The sequence below is a fragment of the Leptonychotes weddellii genome, chromosome 7, assembly GCF_054177405.1.
Source record: "Leptonychotes weddellii isolate Sample4059 chromosome 7, ASM5417740v2, whole genome shotgun sequence".
Lineage (NCBI taxonomy): Eukaryota > Metazoa > Chordata > Mammalia > Carnivora > Phocidae > Leptonychotes > Leptonychotes weddellii.
In genome coordinates this window covers 85,875,043-85,894,933 of record NC_138375.1, presented here as the reverse complement: position 1 = coordinate 85,894,933, position 19,891 = coordinate 85,875,043, and the positions used below count along the sequence as shown (strand labels likewise).

The 19,891-nt window shown below is 39.9% G+C and overlaps 1 protein-coding gene across 5 annotated transcripts in view; it reads left to right on the top strand.

The window, feature by feature from the left end:
* The first annotated feature begins 2,374 nt into the window (after positions 1-2,374).
* The window catches only part of RASGRF2 (Ras protein specific guanine nucleotide releasing factor 2), a 235,114-nt gene continuing 217,597 nt past the window's right edge, over positions 2,375-19,891 (top strand). For 2 of the 5 annotated variants that reach the window (XM_081826628.1, XM_081826627.1), the window contains exon 1: positions 2,376-2,832. In XM_081826628.1, coding sequence (XP_081682754.1) covers positions 2,545-2,832 — 288 coding nt within the window. In that variant the 5' untranslated portion in view covers positions 2,376-2,544. Of the gene's footprint in view, positions 2,833-19,891 lie in introns of all 5 variants that reach the window. The other 3 variants (XM_081826629.1, XM_081826630.1, XM_081826631.1) reach the window with 3 other exon arrangements.

Below are 19,891 nucleotides of genomic sequence, written 5' to 3'. Positions count from 1 at the left end.
CAAAAGGACATTTGAGTAGAGAGAAAGGATAAATCAGCACTGAAATTAGCCTCCACACCAGAGACATTGCTTATTAGGGAAAGAATGTTTCACATCTGAAAGAAACACACACACAAGTGGCTAGAAGGTTTGAATACTCATCGCAAAATTGTTTTTGTATTGAATTCACACCCTTAATGGTTTCCGCTCAAAACTGGAGCGCATCAAACACACAGGTGTCAACTCACTTACGGTTCTCAGAGCTGGGACTGGACCACAGAGAAGGAAATAAAAGGCCTCCTGAGGCAATTGCCATCTCCTCTGCCTTTAGAATCTGGCTCCAAACCTTGTCCACATTTACTTATTGTCTCTGTACTTGTATCTGCTCTAAGTAAGAATGCAAGCTCCTGGCTGGGTTAAACCCAAATTAGCATAGCACTGTCCCTAAGACTACAAATGTGTAAAGAGGAATGACCACTGTTCTCACACTATAATTTCAAATTTCAAATGGCAATTCCTCTATTACATAGTTTTTAATAGTGAAAGTGTTTTGTTTTTGTTTTTAGGTAAGATGGAAAAAACACTCAGCTGCTCAGTGAGGCAGAGACAAAATATTCTGCAAAAACAGCACTGATGGAAGAGGCAGAACCCCTGGGCCATCAATTGATGAACACACAGCTTGTGGTACAAGACAGGTGTATTGTTGCAGATTGGTGGTCCAGAAAAGGATTTTATTTTATTTAAAAAAAAAATTAACAATAAACGCTTCATGGCAAACCATTTTTATGGTAAATGACTAAAGGGAATGAAAAGCCTATGGAGTCGAGTCAAATCCTGGTGCTCCCTGGGGCTTTCACTAGCTTTCTCCTGCAGCTCCTGGGCACGTTTTTTTCTTTTCCACTTACATTTTATAACAGGGGTCTCGGTTTTCTGGTCGTACTTGTGAGATTTGTTAATCAAATGAATCGAGTACTACCTGGGGTATCTAGTGCATCTAGGACAGCGTGGCCTCTGGAGACGTTCTGTCAGGGGCAGCAAGTCTCCCTAGTTTGGGTATTTTTTTCTCGTTGAAAACTCTGTGCTTAACATTTCGTTTTGTTCATCTTAGTCCTGAGAAACCACAGTCATTGAGAGGGAACCAACAGCATCTGGGAACAGGGGGTTGCACTCATTAACCTTCTCCCCTGGTTTAAGTACAACAGTGCAAGTACAAATGGAAAAGCCAGGGTTGTCCGGTATGCAAAGCCACCCTGTGACCCCGCCTACTGCCATGGAAATGCACCGATGGATGAGTGTGAGTGTGTGGATGTGGCAGGTGAGATGTGAGTTTGTGTGAATGGGTTTGTGAAGGTGGATGAATTTGCATGAATGTGTATTTGTATGTAAGTGCTTGTATACAAGTATGTGTATGTTTGTGTAAATTTTTTTGAATGAATGTGTTTGCTTCTGTATGTTCATTGTGTGTTTGGGTATGATTTTTTTGTGTGTCAGTGTGTGTATTACTGTGAATGTATGAGTATAAATGTGTATGTGTGTGTATTTATGTGTAATTGGCATGAGTGTGTATGTTGAGTGTATGTGTCTAGTGTGTGTGACTTTGGGCGACTGTGTGTATGAGTGTATCGTTTGTGTCTGTTAATGTGTGTAGGTGAACGTATAAGTGTGTGCACGTGTGTAGTTGCCTACGTGTGTAATTGTATATGACTTCGTATTTTTGTGTGAAGTCCTCATGTGGTTGTATTTGTACATGAGTGCAAATTTTGTGTGTATAAGTATTGTGTGTATGTATTTGTGTGTATGTGTATTCTTGTGTGTATGCGTGTGAACGTCGTGGGAGTGTGTACTTGTGAAAATGCGAGCACTGTGTGGCGACTGTGCGCGCTGGGTCAGCGTGCATTTGTGTGCATGTGAGTATATATATTGGTCTGTGCGTGCGGGCGCGCGTGTGAGCCGGTGAGCGCTGCCGCCGCGCGCCTGCACCTCCCGGCTTTCCGCCCCATCGCGGCGCGGGAGCAGGGGCGGCAGCCGGCCGGCCGGGCGGGCGAGGGTGGGACGCGCGCGCCGGGGTGAGCCGACTGCGCCGCCGTCACCGGCGCCGCGCCGACTTTGCCCTTTAAATCGGTCTCCAAGCCGATTACAGCTGATCTCCCACGTGACGTTTTACCTTCTGTCTCCCGGAGCGAGTTGCCCGAGGGGCAGTCCTCCTCGGGCTGCCGCGCGTCGCGCCGCCCCAGCCCGCCGCGGGGCTCCGGCTCCCGCAACTTTGGGCGAAGCAGCGGCGGGTCGGGGCGCCCTCTCGGGGCCACTTTCCACGCGGGCGTCGGGGGCTCCCCGGGCTTCGCTCGGCCGGGAGGGCGGCGGTCGCGGCCGAGAACGTGGCCTGGCCGCAGCCAAGCGCCCCCTCGGACCCGCGCGGCGCCGCGCCCCGAAGGCCGGCGGGGTGCCCTGCGCGCTGCGTCAGACAAGGGGGCGCCCTTCGCCAGCCGGGACCCGAGCGGGCGCGCCCTGGGGCGAGCCGGCCTGGAGATGGCTGCGAGGCACGGGTGAGCCCCGCGCGCCCTCACCATGCAGAAGAGCGTGCGCTACAACGAGGGGCACGCCCTGTACCTGGCCTTCCTGGCCCGCAAGGAGGGCACCAAACGCGGCTTCCTGAGCAAGAAGGCAGCCGACGCGAGTCGCTGGCACGAGAAGTGGTTCGCTCTCTACCAGAATGTGCTCTTCTACTTCGAGGGCGAGCAGAGCGGCCGCCCGGCGGGCATGTACCTCTTGGAGGGCTGCAGCTGCGAGCGGGCGCCCGCGCCGCCCAGGGCCGGGGTCGGGCAAGGCGGCGCCCGGGACGCGCTGGACAAGCAGGTACCGTGCGCCCTCCTTCCTCGGTCTCCCTCCCTGCGGCCGCGGCACACTCCCTCTTCTTCTAACCCTCGAGGTCTAGGGCTCGACCGGACGCGGGAACCGTACTCCGAGATCCAAGGGTCCCCCGCGGTGTCAGGGGCAGGACATCTCCACGCGCCGCCGCGTCTCCATCCTCCCCCGTCCCTCATCTCCATGTAATCACTTGGAACCGAGGCTCCGCTTTCTTTCGCGACCCTGAAAGCGGTCGGGTCTTTTCAGTTTCATTGCTAACCATCCAGTTCTTATCTAGACCTAGTTCGGAAGGATTTAGTGTGGTGACGTGTGTTGACACCTGTTGGGTTTAGATTGACACGACGGAACTAACTTATTTGGAAAAGTTTGGTTTCTCCCTTACCCGGCTGGTGCGTGTGGGGTTTTTTAATTCTGCGTGCACATGTTTGATCGCTGGCTGTGCAAGGAATAAGCGGGGGCTCCCAAGAAGGACAGGCACTTTCTGTTGGCGATTTTCAGTGTTTTGTGGTTTATGTCGGTTTACCTTGTTCACATTTGACCTGCTGGGTCTAATTATGGAGGTAAATATGTATGCATTTCCCTCAGGATTAGTCTTTGGTAGCCGCATTCCTGCTATGTTTAAACCTGTGGGCATTTTTAAAGAACGCTTCTCTGTACTTTTAAATGAATGCTTTGAAAATAAATGTGACCTTTTTATCCTGGATCATAATTTTATTAGTTTTGCTGTGTATGCATTCGGGGAGGAAAAAACAAACCCTCTAGATTTAGTAACTTCTGCGCCCCCCATTCCTGCAAATGCGAAATTTATATTTTTTCCAATCACCGTTGGGTTATTAAAGTTAGAGCAGACTAATTTTATGTTCCCAAATGTTCTCATTTCGCTTCTAGATCTCCACCTTGAAGAAAAGAGGCTGATTGTATTTGCTGTAGCATAAAATGTTTCGCAGCTGAATTTCCCCTGCAAGTCAGACCAAACAGCTTCTCTTGCAAGAGCGTGGCTGTGGGAGGCGCTAGCGATGGGATGATGAATAAGATGCCTACATAACCCCTGGGGCTCATAAAACAATGTGTAAAATTAAGAGGAGTTCAAACTAGATCAACCAGAAGTTTTGTTTTGTTTTGTTTTTTCCACTTTGGTTTCAGTATAAATCATTAACAGACTTAATTGATTAAACTTGTTATATTGCACATAAATCTGCTAATTTAAAAAATACACCCTTTGGTTTTTGAGGGCATGTTGAGGGTTATTTGAAAAACTGATTTTCAATTTTGTAGATATAGATACTGAAAATATAAGTTTAAATGTCAAGTCATGCATTTTAAAATTTAAGAGCATGAAAAGGGTGTTGAGGAAGCAGATTTTTTTCAGTATCTATTTTTTTTTCTATTGGTGAGGTTGTTTTTTTTAAAGGTATGTGTTCCAAGGCCCCCCAGGAGCCAAAACTAATAAGTTCTTAAGTGTTATTATGTGTAAAAGCAAATAGGTACTTTAAATTACCCTGGATATATATCATTGACTTAATCCCAAATTATTTTTTCTCCTATTTATACTAATATTCGGAGATAACCTTCTTTTCTTTCTTCCTCCCTCCCTCCCTCCCTCCCTTCCTTCTTTTCTTCCTTCCTTCCTTCCTTTCTTTCTTAGCTGGGGGTGTGAAGATGTTACTTGCTGCAACTTACCTAGCTGTCTGACCAGTTAACATGAAAACCTACATTTTTCTGCTTGGAAGTTATCTGGGCTCTCCTCTTCAGGACAGTTTTCTTTACATCACACTTTAAGACATAAATGTAACCCTCCAATAGTGTGACTTTTATGCCACTTTCTAATGGAAGTCCTAAACAGGTCATCCTAGGGGAAAAAAAAAATTTTGTTTGCCATACAAGTTATGAGTATTTCTCACTCATCTGGTACATCTTTAAGAGGATAGAAATTGGAACCTTTGGTGTACGTATAAAAACTGAGATATAAAGAATAAGCATTTCAAAATGGATTAGGAATTGGATTGGGAAATCTGTCAAATTTTGTTTTCTGTTAGGCATGCTTCTGTGACTTAGGTTAGTTTAGCAGATTGATGCTCTTCTCTAGCCTGCCTGTCTGGATGTGTCTGAAGAATTAAGAAAAAACTGCAAAGATAAGAAACAAGAAGCAGCTTCTACCTTAAACCTATAGTTTATGCAGTTGGTTCCCTTTCAGTTCATTTGTGTTCCTATGTGCTCACATTTTCTCAAGTACTTAGACTTGAAACTGGCAAAGTTGAGGCACTGAGCAGGGACCATCTTAAGGTCTGTTCCTCCAAATGTGCTCCTGGAGCTTTCTGAGTAAGTATTTCTCTCAACCCTGTAAACACAGTTGAAGGTTAGGGCTTGAAACAGGATTTAGGGAGGCAGAGTGGGTTTCCTCCACCATGTTCCTGTGACTTAAGTACACAAATCTCTTAATAGTCTCTCTATTTTTTCTGTGAATGAAATCCATTTCTTAATATTTAAAAATTAAGAGTTTGGCTGAGAAGGTTTCAAGTTGCCTTCCAATAATGACATCTCCTGTTTCTAATGTTGTAACAGCAGTGTGAGCTTTTGCTGTGTAGAGAATGTGACAGACTGTTTCACAAGATTTAAAGTTTACCAGTCTCTGTAATAACTACTGAATCTGAGAAGCTAAACACAAGCAGGTGATCAAAGTGGACATTCTAATAAATCAGTTAGGTTAGCAGATGTGCAAACCAATAGGAACATCATTGCTAGAGGAGGAGACATTCTTATTTACACTGGAGTGTGATGTAATGCTGTTGACAGTTATAGTTAATGTAATTTTTGCTCTAAAATGCCTCCAGTCATTCTTGTCAGTTTAAATGCTACTTATCCTTCAAATAATTCTTAAATTCTGATTGTGTTTTTCATAAGTTATATAATAAGAGGAAAACACTCATTGGTTTGTTTCTTCTAAATAATTCGAAGTAAGTTGGTTGACAAAAGAAAAATTAAGTTTTTTTTTTTTAAACCACTGTTAAAGTGGTTTTTAAAAACTGTTTCCAGTTAAGAAAAAAGAAAGGTGTTTTTCACTTTCCAAGTGTGCCTGGGTTAAAGGAATATTTGCATTGCTCCATTTTTTCAAGAATGTCCCAAGGATTTCACTTTGGTAAGTCCTTGGTTGATGGCAAGGCTCTCAGATCAAGTTTCCATAGTGGCTACTTTTTGGGTACTTTTAGTTATGGTGATAGAATCAAAATGAGTTCCGCTAAAAAATTTTCAAGTAGTGTTCCTTTTCTTGAACCTGTGTGTTGGTGGTACTTTCTAAAGAAATCTACGTTTATGTGAAATGAAAAACTTACTTTTCATTCTAGGTAAAAGTGTTCAAGGGGAATGGGAATTTGGGTTTAATAAGTACCTTCTGTGTGCCAGGCTCTGTGTAATCCTCCATTATCACATCTAATTTGAACTTCCCTTCAGCTCTTAGAAATTGCTAGTACTTTTTTCATTTATACCTATGCTAACACTGAGACTGAAAGCGTTCTAGGGAGATGGAGATGATCAAAGTCCAACTCCAGGTATGAAGATTGAATAACGTTGACGAGTGCCTTTCTAGGAAGGATCTACTTAAGTTGATTGAGCTTCAAGAAATTTAAAATCTGAGGGGCGCCTGGGTGGCTCAGTCAGTTAAGGTCCTGGGATCGAGCCCCGCATCGGGCTCCCTGCTCAGCGGGGAGTCTGCTTCTCCCTCTCCTTCTGCCTCTCCCCCCACTAGTGTGCGCGCGTGCACTCTCTGTCAAATAAATAACTAAAATCTTAAAAAAAAAGAAATTTAAAAATCTGAGTGGGATGGGGGTTGGGATTGTATGTGAATCACTATTTTGTTTATTCTTGTTTCCCTTTAAAAACTATTTATAGGGCAGTTGTAATTCTTGAGAAACATAATTGCAGACCATTGCATTTTTAAAGAAAAATGAGACTTACGTTTAAACAGTTTTACATAACATTCATCTCCTTCAGTAGGGGATCTTTAAAAATATTTGTACTTAGGTGAAAGTACACATTGGTTAGTCTAGTCCATTTAAGTGACTGAATGTGTCTTCCCTGCTAGCAGGAGAGACATATAGGAACAAAGCCGTATTTATTCTTATTTTCCTGGTAATGGTAAATGTTCTGTTCACTCTGATTTCAGTCATTTTTGGGGTCAAACATCTTAGTTCTGGAGGCTTAAAGTAGTAGATATGGGTCATATTTGTGCTGAATTAAACATGTTGATTTAATTTTAAAGGTTATGTGATTTCCCCTGTCACCTCGTTACCAGCCAGTCATTTTAGCCTTCCTAATGACCACAAAGTGGAGGATTTTAATAGTTTTATGGAATTAAGCAGAGCTGTATGCAAGCCCTGGAATACTTGTGGAGGGTGGAGAGTGTGGATGGTGGATGTTCAGTCTCATTTATGTTGTTTAATTGATATGTAATAACCAGCTCAATATTTCCTCTTCAACTTTTGCTTATTGAACATAAGTGAAGGGAAAATGGAATAAAAATATTTACTAAATCTTATAAAAAGTTTTAAAATATAATCTAAGGAAGAGAAATGATTTATTATTGGAACTTTGTAATCATTCTTTCAAACTTAAATGAAAAATAATTTATGGATTCGCAAAATGTAGTTATTTTAATTTTGGCTACACTAAACCTTACTATATATATTATTGTAACATAATTTTTTTTCTTTGGGAATTAAACATATTTTAATATTTTCTTCTCACTGGGTGATGATAAGTTGTAAAGCGTGTGTGATGACCACAGGTTTCTGGTTTTAGCAAGCAAATGTTAATAGTTGGTTCAAACAATTGATATTGCTGTGTGTTTAATGCAGATTATATTTTTAAGTTGATTTTGTCCATGTTTTTCAGTAACTATGCGTGCTGCTGCCAATATAGTTTTAATTTTGTAGAATGTAAAAACTTAGTCATTAAGATTATTTTGTAATGAAAGAAGCCAGATTGACAAACAATATGGCTTTACTTAGGTTTTACTTAGTCCTAATTTTCACACTTTTAAAGTAGCTTTGTGTTTTCATGCTTGTTCATTTGTCCTGTAGGAAAGAGATATATGTGTATATGTGTGTGTGTTTGTTACATTGTTATCTTCTATCATAAATACAAAACATTTGTTATGCACTTACATATTTTGGAGTTTACAGATTTTTATTTGTATCATTAACATTTCAATCTGTGAATTGTAAATCCAATCTGTGTATGATTTAGGGAGCTTTATTTTTCAGGACCAAGTATATATAATTATTCTGTTACGTTAATCACTGTATAAATTTTTCTCTGAAATAAGTTTACCTTAATCCAAGTGTGTATATAGTAAAATCTTAATTAATATTTAAATGAAACTGGAAGCTGATATTTGTTAGGTGTCACTGTAGTACTGTGACAAACATTTGTTTATTTGATAATATTTGGCCATTATTCTGAAAATTAACCATTATTCCAAAATTATTCATTACACATCAGCTGGTATAATTTTCAAAGATTAGCTGATTGAGAAGTTATAAATGCACTATTTTGGCTCCACCAAAGGGTATAGTTGAACTTTTTTGCCCAACGAATTCAAATATGGGTGTGTGTATATTCAGGGAAAAAAAAAAACAGTAGCAGGATTTCTTTTTTTGTTTGAGAAAACATTGGTATCAGTAGGTGGAACAGAGATGCAGAAAGCACATATTCTCACTTTTCCTTTTTACTGGCACTTGAAAAACTTAATGATTCAATGAGAAATAAAGACTCAAATCATTTTTCCTTAAAACTCCTCACAGTGAATGCAAAATGCCCCAGATATACTTTTAAGGAGAAGGCAGAGAAACACAGACACACACACAAGTTTGAGTTGATCAGTGTTTATTTAAATATTTCTTTTCTTTTTGAACAATAAAGGAAGAAATGAGGAAGTTGGGGAGGCCAACTTACTCCCATGACTTATGGCATCAGAGTAGAGTAAGTTAATAAAAGCTAGAATTCTCGTAAGATCTGAGAAGACACAGATAAAACGACATTTACAAAGCTATGTTTAAAAATAAAATTCATCGATCCTTTAGGGCTGTATTTTTTTAAATGTAAGCAGCAGTTTCTTGTATTAACTCTTCCCATACTCAGCAGTGTGACCTGGCGGAGACCCATGATGCTGGGATCTGAGGGACTCTGGTTACTAGTACTTTGCATTCTTTTCAGATTCCTGAAATGTTTTATTTTGTCATTGGTCTGATTTAATTTAGACAGTGCCTGATTCATTTCCTGAACTGTATGTATGAGCCCATATGCCATTTGTGTGACTAACGTAAACAGTGGGATTAGTGCCGTTCAAAAGAGGGAAGATTGAAAAGCTAGGAGGTTTCCTGGGATTAGCAACGTGGGAACGTGGAGGTGGTAGCCTGGCCTGCGGCTCATTGTGGAAGTGACATCCTGACTCCTTACAGAAGCCGGGATGAGACCATGCCCACACATTGTGAGCATAAGAGGCTGCTCACATCCAATATGGATTTTCTTTCTTTTCACCTTAGGACTATCAGTTTCCAGGTGTGATCGATGGTAGTACTGTGTATGGTTCCATTCAAGAGTTAACCTGCCAGGGTTTCTCTCTCGACTCAGCTGCTTACCAGATCCGTGATCTTGAGCAATTTGTCTTTCTAAGCCTGGACCCCTGCCTGAAGATGAGCATCGCAGTGGTACCTACATCATCAGGTTGTTGCCAGGCTCACAGGCAGTAGTCCACGCCAGGCTCTTAACATAGTATGTGAATAGTCTACTCCTTTGTCAGCTGGTGTTTCTATGAAATCCTTTCTGATAGAATTCCTCTTTGGCTTTCTGCTTTTTGTTTTCATTACTTCAGTCATTTAGGAAGCTTTTTTCCTGCCTTCCTCTTTAAAAATATTTTAACACAAAACAGAATAGTTCAGGGAATGCCAATATACCCATCACCCAGCTTCAACAATCTCCAACTTTCTGCTTTCTTGTTATCTCTGTTTCCCTCCACACATGCTTTTTTTACCCCTAGAGTATTTTAAAGCAAGTCCCACATATTGTATTATTTTAATTGTAAATAAGGAAGTTTTTTTCTTTTTTTGCACAGACCTTGTGTGGCATTGAAGATTGTACTAGATGTGGCTCTGAAAAGAATGATCTTGGGGCGCCTGGGTGCCTCAGTCGGTTAAGAGTCTGCCTTCGGCTCAGGTCATGATCCCAGGGTCCTGGGATCGAGCCCCGCATTGGGCGCCTTTCTTAGTGGGGAGCCTGCTTCTCCCTCTCCCTCTGCTGCTCCCCCTGCTTGTGTGCTTGTGCTCTCTCTCTCTCTATCAAATAAACAAAATTAAAAGGATGATCTTGGAACGAGTATGTAACGTGCTTCTGTTTTAATGTATGTTATTGTAATGCTCATCTTTTTGTTTCTTTGATATCATTATAAAGGAAAAAGCTCAAGACAGTGGTTGAGAAGACATAAAGGTGGTGGAATTAGCTTTTAAATAAATTCCAGTATGTTAAATCCAAAAGAAAAGAAATTTTGAAATCAGTTGTTTAGCTGTGATCCTGGGATAAAGATATTTTCATGATTTGACCTCACTCTATGAGAAATTAAATTATGGGTGATTCTCTTCCTGAGGGTTCTTCTTTGCTTTACTGAAGTCCATTTTCCAAACTTTGACAGCTGTGTAGCCGAAGAGCCTTGTTTAGAGCAAGAATGAGTCCTTCCTCCTGTGACATCCTTAATGCTTCTTCTCTCTTGGTATTTTGCGTAGATCTGCAACAGTCGGGGCATCTTTTGTAAACCAGTGTTTCATCAGTCTTTCAAAATAAATTCTGAGACCTAACAGCTAGTCAATGTTATTTTAAGGCAATTACTAAGGTTTCAATAAGCAAGGGTGTAGTTTGCTTTCTCTAGTATTGCTAAACTTTTCTAGGGTTAGTTGGTTTCTGCTATGTGATTATTTGCTTTAGGCGCTTTTGATTGCAAGGGAGAGATACGAAGTCAGGTTGTCTTGAATAATGGTCACCTCTGTGTGTGGTGGGGGGACGGTGGGAATACTGAAAGGCAATATAAGGGTGAGTCTCACTCTAGCACTTTCTTGCGACCTAGCTGATCTTAGGACATTGGTACCGGTTGACCTGTTTTTCAGCATGTTTGTGCCTTTTCGGTTCCTCACTGCTTCTGTGTTCTCCTAACTTATGCTTGCCCTAACTTTAGGCTTCTGTGAACCTTATGGTACTGACTTAACACGTTAATTTCTGTCCTCTGGTCCTGATTGGCTTCCTGTGTTGTTTAGGGTTCATGTTCATAATTTTCCTTTACTTTGTAATATTCTGAGATTCAAAAATTATTTGACTGTTGTTCTTTCAACAATAAATTAAATGCAAACCTATTTTTTAAGTATAGCAAACATACAGAAAAGTGATCAGCCCTCCAAAAACTAACCTAATGTCCCTTCCTCTTCACTACTCCTAGGCTTGGGTAGCCACCATCCTTATTAATAACATTAGGGATTGCTTTTGCCTATTTTTGAACTTCATCACGGACTCATGTAATAAGCACTCCTTTGTGTCAGGCTTCTTCAACATCATGTTTGTGAGATTGATCTGTGTTGTTGGATGTTGTGGTTCACTCATTTTCATTTCTTTGTAATATTCTATTGGATGAGATCTTCCTCGACTTACAAAGGGGTTATGTCCTGATAAACCATTGTAAGTTAAAAATATTCTAAGTCAAAAATGCATTTAATACGCCTAACCTACCAAACATAGCTTAGCCTAACCCACCTTAAATGTGCTCAGAACACTTATATATATATATTTTTAAAGGTTTTATTTATTTATTTGACAGAGACACAGCGAGAGAGGGAACACAAGCAGGGGAAGTGGGAGAGGGAGAAGCAGGCTTCCCGCAGAGCATGGAGCCGGACGTGGGGCTCGATCCCAGGACCCTGGGATCATGACCCGAGCCGAAGGCAGACGCTTAACGCCTGAGCCACCCAGGCGCCCCTCAGAACACTTATATTGGCCTATAGTTGGGCAAATCATCTAACACAAAGCCTATAATAAAGTGTTGAATATCTCATGTGATTTCTTAAAGACCCTACAGCAAGTGATAAACAGAATGGTTGTATGAATACAGAATGGCTGTTCGTACTTCAGTTGTTACTAGTCGTGACTGTGTGGCTGACTGGGAATTGTGGCTCCTGCCACTGCCAAGCATCATGAGAGAGGGTCATATTGCATATCACTAGCCCAGGAGAAGGTCAAACTTCAGAATTCAAAGTCTGGTTTCTACTGAATGTGTATTGCTTTTGTGCTGCCCTAAGGTCAAAAAATCATAAGTCACACCATTCTAAGTTGGGAAGTGTCTGTACAATTTTCTAATACATATGAAGACGTAAGTCCTTTGTTAGTTACATATATTGCAAACGTTTTCTACTCGGGCTTCCCTTTCTACTCTCTTAAAGGTGTCTTTTGATGAAGAGAGGTTTAAAACTTTAATATACTATAAGCTATCTTTTTCTTTATGGCATTTGTCTGCCCATGATATGACTAGGGATGGGGACGATATCCAGAAGGGCTTTGTGTGGAAGGGGCAGGAGCTGGGACCCTCTCCTGCTGCTCTGTGGTCAACACAATCAAGTGGATCACAAAAGATGTAGTAGAAAGTAAAAATAGAGTGTGCTTGCAGCAGTTTCAAATTGCCGTAGCAGGATGTTTTCCCTTTGGAGGAAGGCTGCAGGGGTAATTCTAAAAGACAAAAAATCATGATGTCCAGTCCTCCACATACCTTTCTGGCGCCCGAGATATCTCTTCCCCTCCTTAACACCCACAGCTTTCATCTGGAAGGGTCGGGTGCAAGAGGGACAAGGGAGGGCACTTTTATAAAACTTTCAGAGTTAAGCTTGAATCCCTGATGCCTCTTTCAGCCATGCTGCCACCTGGAGTGTATATCACCCAGGCTGGCCTGGGGGTGCTGCTAGGAGGAAAAGAAATACATCATGTCCAGCAGTGCTCAAGATGGAATCCTCAGTTTTCAAAATATACTTATATCATGGCTTATAATTCTTTCCACTTTTGTCCTATTAGCCAGGAAGTAGCCAAGAAGGAATGATTCCTTTTTTGGAATGCCTGCTTTCAGTGATGGAACTGCCTTACTAAAGTGTATGGACTGGGGGGGAATGAGGAAGAGAGAGGTGGACTGTCAGTCCATTCTTGAGTACACAGATTCATTTCAAGGGCCACAGTGGCGTGGCTGGAAACAGCTAACCAGTAACCTGAAAATTATCAACATACTGAGAAGGGTTCAGAGGTCTGATGTAGCCAATCTGCACGGAGTGGTAGGGGGTAACAGCCCTGGTGATATGGCCCCTTCCCTTGTAGGACAAACAGGTCCACTTGTGGCAAGAGTCACAAATCTGCCCTGCAGTGGTATCCTCTGCATTAGAAATAGAGTCAGGCTCCATCAGCTTCAGTGAATCAGCCTACTTGATTCCAGTAGGTTCACAGTCCTTCCTGTGGGCATCTACATGAGTGTGCCACCCAATTCAGTCAGCAGACATGGTTTGTTTCTAGGTTATTCATATTTCCAAAGAAGGGTCTCTTTAATCTACCAGGCTGCAGCTTTCCAAGTGGAAAACAAACACCTAACCATTGGCAACAGCCCAAAAGCCTGAGTCCTGCCCCCTGACCAGAGCAACTACATCTCCTTTCGCTTCTGCATAGCTGGCACTGAGGTTGAATATCCACAGCACGCAGTGCATACCACTAGGTTTCAGCCTAGCCAAACCATCAGTGAACCAGGCACAGACATTTAGGGAATCTTCGTGTATTGGAGGGAGGTCCCATTGAGTCAGTGGCTTTGCTTTAGGCAGCAGAACAGATCAAGTTCCCCACAGAGGAACTTGCTACTTTTTGAAATGTAAAGCTGAGATGCTCCTGAGGCCAGACCAGCTACATTCTTCAACATACCGTTTCCATTTGACAAGCAAGGTTTTGACCCTTCCTGTCTTGTTTGTTCTTGAGTCTGAGTTGATTCATTCTTAAAATGGGAATTTCAGGTTGGAGAGTTACAAGGCCTCTATGGGTCAGTTTTGACAAGGACTCTGCAGTAAACTAGTAGTTGTCTGCATGCCTTATGATTTCGTTTGAATGTTGGACATTGTGTATGAAGAATCAAAAAAAATAATTTAAGGCTCTGCATGATGCTATTTTCCTTTAAGAGAGGGTTTACTTTTGCTTTCTTGCAGGCATAAATGTGGGGTTATGGTACATTAATCCATTCTGGGATTGAGCTGGTGAAAGCTGGGTTTCAGGTTTTGTGAGACTATGTCCATTTCCAGTTTGCATTAATTTCTGAAGTATAGCCTTTCCAGGGGATTATCTGGAATTCTCAGTGTTTACAGAAACTTCTCCTTAGTCTCCTCCATCCCCATGAGACTGATAGAAACTCAGCGCTGGTTTCCAGCCTCTTAGCTGCTGCTTTCAGAATGGCCTCCTAGCCTCTTGGCTTTGTACTACTTAGAAATTGGCAAATTCCTTAGAAACTTCAAAGACTGTCAGATTCACTAGTTTACTTCCCTTCTTTAAGGTGTCTTTATTCCTTAGGCCCTGGCTTAGGTCTTGGTAGCTCACTGATGCTTTCAAATGGATTATTTTTGTGTGTTGTGTCCAGCTTTTCTAATTGTTCTCAGTGTGTGCATGTTGGGCTGGAGAGTGGGGTAAGGGTTATAATAATCTACGTGGCCATTACTACTCAACAATGAGTTTTAATAGTGAATCTAAATAAAAATCAGTAAAACTCCTTTCAAAACAGTAGAAGAGTTATCTTGTTTCTTTTTTTTCTAGAGATTTATTTGTTAATTACTTCTAATTCAGTAATGATAAAAGAAGTCAAATCATAATTAATTCTTATTTTATCAGTTTAATCTGAACATCTTTGAATATGGTGTTTTTGAACAAAATAAAGCAAAGGTGTACTTTTGTAGTCATAAGATTTTTTTACAGGTGTTTATCTTACTACTGAGTGGCAAGGTGTATATTTTGAGGGCACTGAGATGTGAATCCCATTTTATTTCTTACAAAATGGATTAGGTTTAAACTTTTATTTTAGATAGTTTCCTCATATTTGATGTCTGTCTTTCTCTCTCCCTCCTTTTATCTTCGTCCTCCCCCCATCTATCTGTCTATCATCTTAGTTTATGAGTATTTAATTTAAAACAATCATCTTTCTCCTGGCATAAGTTAGCCCTTCTTAGAAAGTAAAACAAAATACAATTAGATGATTTCATTTAGGATACTAACTTGTTAGTTCTTTATACATGTTGTTTTATATTATGTGGTTGGAAGAGCTACCATTACTGAGTGCTAATTTTGGGTTAAAGAGCCAGGCATTCTATGTATATTATCTCATTTAATCATGACAACCATTCTGAGATGACAGTGTCCTCTTTATTTTGCAGATAAGGATAATGAGGCCTAGAGTGGTTTAATGATTCACCCAGGGCAAAATTTTACTAAATGGTTAACTTGGTTAATAGAACCTAGTTTAGTAACTTAGCATTTGTTGAACTTGGCCATAGCGAGGAGCTAGAGACATATAACCAGGAGGGAAAAGTTTTTGTCTTCAGTCTCATTCTTCTCTGTCATGGTTCATTTGCAGTTTGAGTGGAAAACTTCTCAGAATGATCTGGCCACAATCGTAAAGCCCATAAAACACGTTGTTATTCCCACTCCAGACCGATGGAATTATGTCAACAAAGCAAAGCTATGGGCTCATATTTATATAAGGGAAGCATTAGAACCAGTTCACATAACCCCTGTGATCTCTATCTGCTTGGCCCTGTGCGGAGGGCCTGAGAGCTGGGTCATGGTGGAGAGTGGGATGTTGGGGATCAGGTCAGTCTGTCTCCAGAGCACTCCATCTTTCTCCTATGCTGCTGACTTCCAGCACCAGAAGGGGCTCAGCACTGAAGATGTAGAAGGCACACCCCTCTGCCATTTGAGACCTTGCTTATACTGAGACTCTTGACGATGAGATTTCTTGTATCTTGATGTGAGTCCACATCCTCAGTGTCTTGATTTATAGTACCGCTTTTTGGCCACTAGGTCTACCTAGGTTATAGTCTCCCCTGACCCAGAGCAGTGAATACTGTTGTCTGAAATATCGGGCAACCAAGAATAATATTGCCAACTGTACACAGTCTTTCTGTTCTGGGCACCAAAGTATCTTCTTGTATTTGTTTGGTCGGCAAACAAAACAAAACAGATGAACTCTTGTGTCTGGAATTTGTAGTCAAATGGTTGAAGAGTAATATCAATAGTATCCTGTGACTGTAGCGCCTTAGCTCTAGTTTTCTCCTGTGAATGTTATTATAAAAATTAATTTTCATGGGAGACCTGAAACCATAGAACATCCTACAAGAAAACATGTGCAGTAATATCTTTGTCATCAGCCGTGGAAACATTTTTCTAGATATGTCTCCACAGGCAAGGGAAACAAAAGCAAAATTAAACTGTTGGGACTACACAAAAATAAAAAGCTTTTGCACAGTGAAGGAAGCCATCAACAAAACAAAAAAGCAACCTACTGAATGGGAGAAGATATTTGCAAATGATATATCTGATAATGGGGTAGTATCCAAAATATATAAAGAACTTATACAATTCAGTACCAAAAAAAGAAACAATATGATTTAAGAATGGGCAGAAGATCTGAATAGACATGTTTCCGAAGTAGACATACCGATGGCCAACAGACACATGAAATAATGCTCAGCATTACTAATCATCAGGGCAATGCAAATTAAAACCACAATGAGATATCATCTCATACCTCTCAGAAGGCCTAAAAGCAAAAATGCAAGAAATACCAAGTGTTGGTGAAGATATGGAGAAAAAGAATCCCTCATACATTGTTGGTGGGAATGCAAATTGGTATAACCACTTTGGAAAATATTTAAGAGGTTCCTGAAAAAATAAAAAATAGAATTGTCATCTGACCTTGTAATCCTACTTCTGGGTATTTATCCAAAGAAAATGAAAACACTAATTTGAAAAGATATATGTACTTCTGTGTTTATTGCAGCATTATTTACAATAACCAAGATATGGAAACAACCCAAGTGTCCATCCATAGATGAATGGATAAGGAAAATGTGGTATATTTATGCAATGGAATATTACTCAACCATAAAAAAGAATGAGATCTTGCCATTTGCAACAATATGGATGGATTTAGAAGGTTTAATGCTAAGTGAAATAAACCACTCAGGGAAAGACAAATATCATATGATTTCATTCATATGTGGACTTTAATAAACAAAACAAACGAACAAACAAAAAAGAGCCAAAAAAAAAAAAAAAAACCTAACCAAAAAAACCAGACTCGTATATGCACAGAACAAACTGGTGGTTGCCAGAGAGGAGAGGTGGGTGGGGGATGGGTGCAATAGATAAAGGGGATTAAGAGTGCATTTATATTGATGACCACTGAATAATACATACAATTGTTGAATCACTGTATTGCACATCTGAAAATATAATACTGTATGTTAATTATACTTCGATTAAAAAAATTAAAGTTTATTTTCAGCAAGCCAGTTTGAGCTGAGACCATCCTCCTTCCTGTTCACCTGCCATGTCTTTGTCTTATAGCAGTGAAGATGCAGTGGCTTTCCAACTGGCTGAATGGTACAGAATGCATAGTATATTGAGGCAAAGTTCCCAAGTTCAAGTTCTAGCTCCACCTTTAATAAGCTGTGGATTCTCAAGCTTAGTCATTTCCTTATCTGGAAAATGGGTATGATAATTCCTACTTTGTAATGAAAGTAGGAATATTAAATTGAGATAATCTTGGTGAAAAGTGTTTTGTAGACTAAAATGCTATAAGAATGGTATTTAAACTTTTCCACAGTTACATTTTTTTCATGTAAGTGAGGGCAATTTAAACAGCCTATTAGTTGGAAGTTTGATTACTACAGATGATATTCTGTTCATTTTATGGTCCATTTTGTGAACCAGGTAGCTTCTCTGCCTAGTTTGTAGGCATCTTTATGAGTCCAAGATTTTAAATTTCTATGGACAATATTTAGTGGATGACAAATTCCTTGAGAAATAGTTGGAAGATTACTCTAAATGAGGGGGAATATTACCTATAAGGATAGATGAGTGAAGAGGTTTTTCTTTGACATTTAAATCCTTTCTGTTGTATGGCTCCTTTGACTATAATAAATACTAAATAAATGAGAGTGAGATTAATAGGTAATTTTTTTCAGAAGAAAGATACAGCTAAATTGATATTTGTGCTTTAAAGATTCAAAGTTTTTTTTTTTTTTTCCAAAGAGAATGTTTAAAATGTATACAGAAAGGTAAATAAATCCACAGCTTACTCATTTTTCTCCTTTTGGTATAAACTGCCATGTTAACAGAACATTTTTTAAAGTAGTTTTTTATTTATAAAAATAATGTTTCTGAGATCTAATGTGTACAGTATGGTGACTAGTTAACAATACTGTATTGTATAAATGAAATTTGCTAAGAGAGTAAATCTTAAATGTTCTCACCACACACACACACACACACACACACAAGTAACTTTGTGAAGTGATAGATTTATTAACCTTATCATGGTAATCATTTCACAGCATATAATATATCACATCATCACTTTGTATACTTCAAACTTACACCATATTATTTTCTGTTACATCTCACTAAAGCAGGGGAGAAGGAAATCAGTGAGTGGATATAGATAGTGTGTATTTTCTGATTCCATGAGTTATATTACAAGTGATTGGTTGTTCTGGCACCATTGTATAAACACATTATTAAATTTTAAACTCATTCTCAAAAAAGGAATATAATGTTTGCTGTGTGAAATCTGAAAAATCAAAGTGAATTATAAAATAAGAAAATTAAAATATCCTGAAATCCTATCCCTCAGAGAAAACCATGTTGTTGGAAGAGTTCCTTCAAAGACTTTTCTGTGCATGCATATAAATAATAGACATTTTTATTATTATTTTATTTTATATTTTTAGTGAGCGGAGGGACAGAGGAAGAGGGAGAGGTAGAATTCTAAGCAGGCTCCACACCCAGCATGGAGCCCGTTGTGGGGCTCAGTCTCACAACCCTGAGATCATGACCTGAACTGAAATCAAGAATCTGATGCTTAACCGACTGAGCCACCCAGGCACCTGTATATAATAGACATTTTAAAAGTGGGACACACTTATGATCATATTGTATGTAGAGTTTTGGATCCTGATTTTTAAAATAGAACATTATATTGTGAGCATTTTGTTTGCCAATATATATTCTTGGGAAACATTATTATTATTATTTTAAAGATTTTATTTATTTATTAGCGAGCAAGAGAGAAACAGCATGAGAAGGGAGAGGGTCAGAGGGAGAAGCAGGCTCCCCACTGAGCCGGAAGCCCGATGTGGGACTCGATCCCAGGACTCTGGGATCATGACCTGAGCCGAAGGCAGTCGCTTAACCAACTGAGCCACCCAGGTGCCCGGAAAACATTATTTTTAATGACTGTACAACATTCTTTCTATCACACAGATAACAAACATTTTCCTACGTCGGGTATTTAGGTTGTTTTAATATGGAGTTTTGCTTTGCAATTTTAAGTAATGTTGCACTGACCATCAGCATGACATTTGTGAATAAATTGTCAAGGCAGGGAAGGCACATGCAAACAAATGAACAAACAAAAAAGCAAGAAGTGAGAGTCCTTTTAACCACCATGATAAAGATATTTTCCCCAAGTTCTCCACCGTAATGAAAAACTGTTCTCTGTAATATATACCCAACTTGCATTTGAAGGTGGTTTTGTAACTAGCTGAAAACCCAACATAAAACATAAATTTCTGTATAATCTCATCTGTGAATAAAGTACAGAAATAAATGTGGCCAAATATGGTTGTCTAATTTTTGGAAATAACACTAGACTCTGAATGCTTTTTGGTGGAATTTACTCTCCCTAGGGATAATTTTTGTTATGATTAGTTGGAGTGCCTGGGCCATGATCAAT